The following is a 2757-nucleotide window of genomic DNA, read 5'->3' as shown; positions in this document are numbered from 1 at the left end:
CACCATGTGGTTGCTGGGATTTGAACTCTGGACCTTCAGAAGAGCAATCGGGTGCTCTTACCCACTGAGCCATCTCACCAGCCCACATTTAAGCAAGGATTTTTGCTATTGAAAATATGGATTGTAAAGATTATTAGAGTTATATTAAAGTATCATAATTCTGAAAACTCAGAATCCCTATAGATACGGATTAGTCCCTGATTCTTGGGTGTAACTTGCCAGGTGTTTGAAAATACTGAGAAAAGTGTTGATTTGTCTTCATTGTATATTTTAATTCCAAATTATAACATTGTTGGTGAGTAAGTGTACTTTGGGTTTCTTGGTAAGGAAGAAAAACCTAAAGCCTAGGGTTGGGCCATAGCTCACTGGCAGAGTTACTGCTAAGCCAGCGTGAGGTTCTTGTTTATCCCCAGCATGCTAGGTTCATGTTTATCCCCAGCGCACTAGGCCAGAAAGAACAGAGAGTAAACTCAAGCTTAGACAGGCAGATGTCTCTGCTGAGATTAGAAAAGAAAGCAAAGCCAGTCTTTGTGACAGAGACATTTCAATACTTAATTTCTTTTCAATCTTTTTATACTTATTATAAATTAATAATAGTTTTATCAAAAACACACAGATAGTGAGACACATTTTAATCCCAGCACTTGGGTGGTGGATACAGGATTATCAGGAGTTCATGGCCAGCCTGCATTTGAGATCTGGTCTCAAAAGAACCAAAACAACATCAACAAAACCCCACACAGACTCCACTCTTTTTTAAGATTTATTTATTATGTGTAAGTACACTGTAGCTGGGTTTTTTTGTTGTTGTTGTTTTCTTTTGCTTTTCAGACACACCAGAAGAGGGCATCCGTTTCCATTAAAGATGGTTGTGAGCTACCATGTGGTTGCTGGAATTTGAACTCAGGACCTCTGGAAGAGCAGTCAGTGCTCTTAACCACTGAGCCATCTCTCCAGCCCCCATATACCAATTTTTAAAAATAATCTGTGTTTATTTTATGTGCATTGGTGTTTACCTGCATGTATATCTGTGTGAGAGTGTCAGATCTTGGCGTTATAGACAGTTTGAGCTGCCATGTGGGTGCTGGGAATTGAATCCGGGGCCTCTGGAAGAGCAAGCAATGCTTTTAACCACTGGGGCATCTCTTCAACCCCCTATTTTTCTTTTTCTTTTCCTTTTCTTTTTATTTTATTTTATTTAAGTTTTGTGGGTCTAGTTTTTGAGACGGTCTTACTGTGTAACCCTGGCTGTCCTGGAGCTCGCTTTGTAGACAGGGCTGGCCTCAGCCTCCTAAGTATTAGGATTAAAGATGTGGGCCATGGGAGCTGAAGAGATTGCCCAGTGGTTAAAAGCACTTATTCTTGTAGAGGACCTGGGTTAAGTTCCCAGCACCCACATGCTGGTTCACAGACATCTGTAACTCCAGTTCCAGAGGATCTGAGGACACCAGCCATTGAACATGGTACACATAATGTATGAAGGCAAATCACAGATAAAATAATGATGTGGGTCAAATTTTTACTTTGTGTGTTAAAACAAATAAACAAACAAAAACAACTCTCTCTCACACACACACAAAAAAACCGAAGGTCTAATTATGTAGCCCCAGCAAATCTGCCCAGCAGGTAACCTAGTCTGGCCTCGCACTTGTCATCTGAGGGACACGCCACCTTGCTTGGCTGCTTCTCATTTTTGTAAAGTATTTCTCTGTAGCATTATCAGATATACCTAATATGCATATTTTTACTATTGTCTTAATGTCCTTGTCAAAGGGCACCTTACTTTTTTGAGACAAGAACTCACTTTGTACCCTTGACTGGCCTAGAAGTTGATATAAACCAGGCTGGCCTCAAATTCATAGAGATTTCCCTGTGTCTGCTGCCCAAATGCTGGAATTAAAAGTATACACCACCACACCCTGCTCAAAGAGCACATTTTAAAATATATTTTGTTAAGTTGCAATGTGAATTTACTTGTTGTTAGTTTGTATTTAACATTGGATTTTAGCAACAACAAAGAAAGCTACTTTGCCTATGTAAGTGTTTACATGATTGTCTATCAGTTTTGACCTGTTTAACTTACACACGTTCTATCCATAAAGCTAAGGCTAAAGGCTGCAGTCGCACACACACTGAGCCCACTGCTGTGCCTCTTGTTCTTTAGGTCAGCATTCTCCAGAAGACTGTGCAGGCCGCAGACGTGTGTGAGCCTTCTACTTCCAAAGCAGGTAACCACTGTACTAGAAGTTCTCTCTGGTGTGGATTGAAAAATCCCACTGCAGGCAGTTAGAAACGTTTCCCTCCTGGACAGAGAGGCTGGTGTTTGTAACGCTGTCTCTGGCAGTCTACCGCCATACACTTAGACAACTATGGAAGGAGTGAAGTATTGTTTAATGCAAGGGGCTTTGTTGTTTTGTGTGTGTGTGTTCATTTGGAAGCATGTGTGTATGGGTGTGCATTTGTGTCAGTGCCAGAGGCCTCCGTTTCTCCTTGCTGAGACAGAGACCTTGTGTTAGTGACAGGGTAACTGGTAGATGGCCATCACCTTTTATAAGCACTAGGTAGCCTTGTCTACTTCTAGCTGTTTTCATATATTCAGTTGTTGTCGGCCATAGTTATGCTACTGTGCTAGAAACCATCAGACATTATTCCAGCTAGTTAGTTACACTTCTGCACCATCACCCATCCTCCCCATGGTTCCTCCATGCCCTTCCCAGGCTCTAGCAAACTCATTCTTTTTTTTTTCTTTTTTGTTTT

General features: G+C 41.2%; 1 protein-coding gene across 1 annotated transcript in view; it reads left to right on the top strand.

The window, feature by feature from the left end:
• Ccdc77 (coiled-coil domain containing 77) overlaps window positions 1–2757 on the top strand; it is a 32067-nt gene that overhangs the window by 16359 nt on the left and 12951 nt on the right. The window contains exon 6 of the mRNA XM_029535294.1: window positions 2165–2228. Coding sequence (XP_029391154.1) covers window positions 2165–2228 — 64 coding nt within the window. The remainder of the gene's footprint in view (window positions 1–2164; window positions 2229–2757) is intronic.

The sequence above is a fragment of the Mus pahari genome, chromosome 2, assembly GCF_900095145.1.
Source record: "Mus pahari chromosome 2, PAHARI_EIJ_v1.1, whole genome shotgun sequence".
NCBI classification, from domain to species: Eukaryota; Metazoa; Chordata; class Mammalia; order Rodentia; family Muridae; genus Mus; species Mus pahari.
This window is presented reverse-complemented; position numbering and strand designations above follow the sequence as displayed.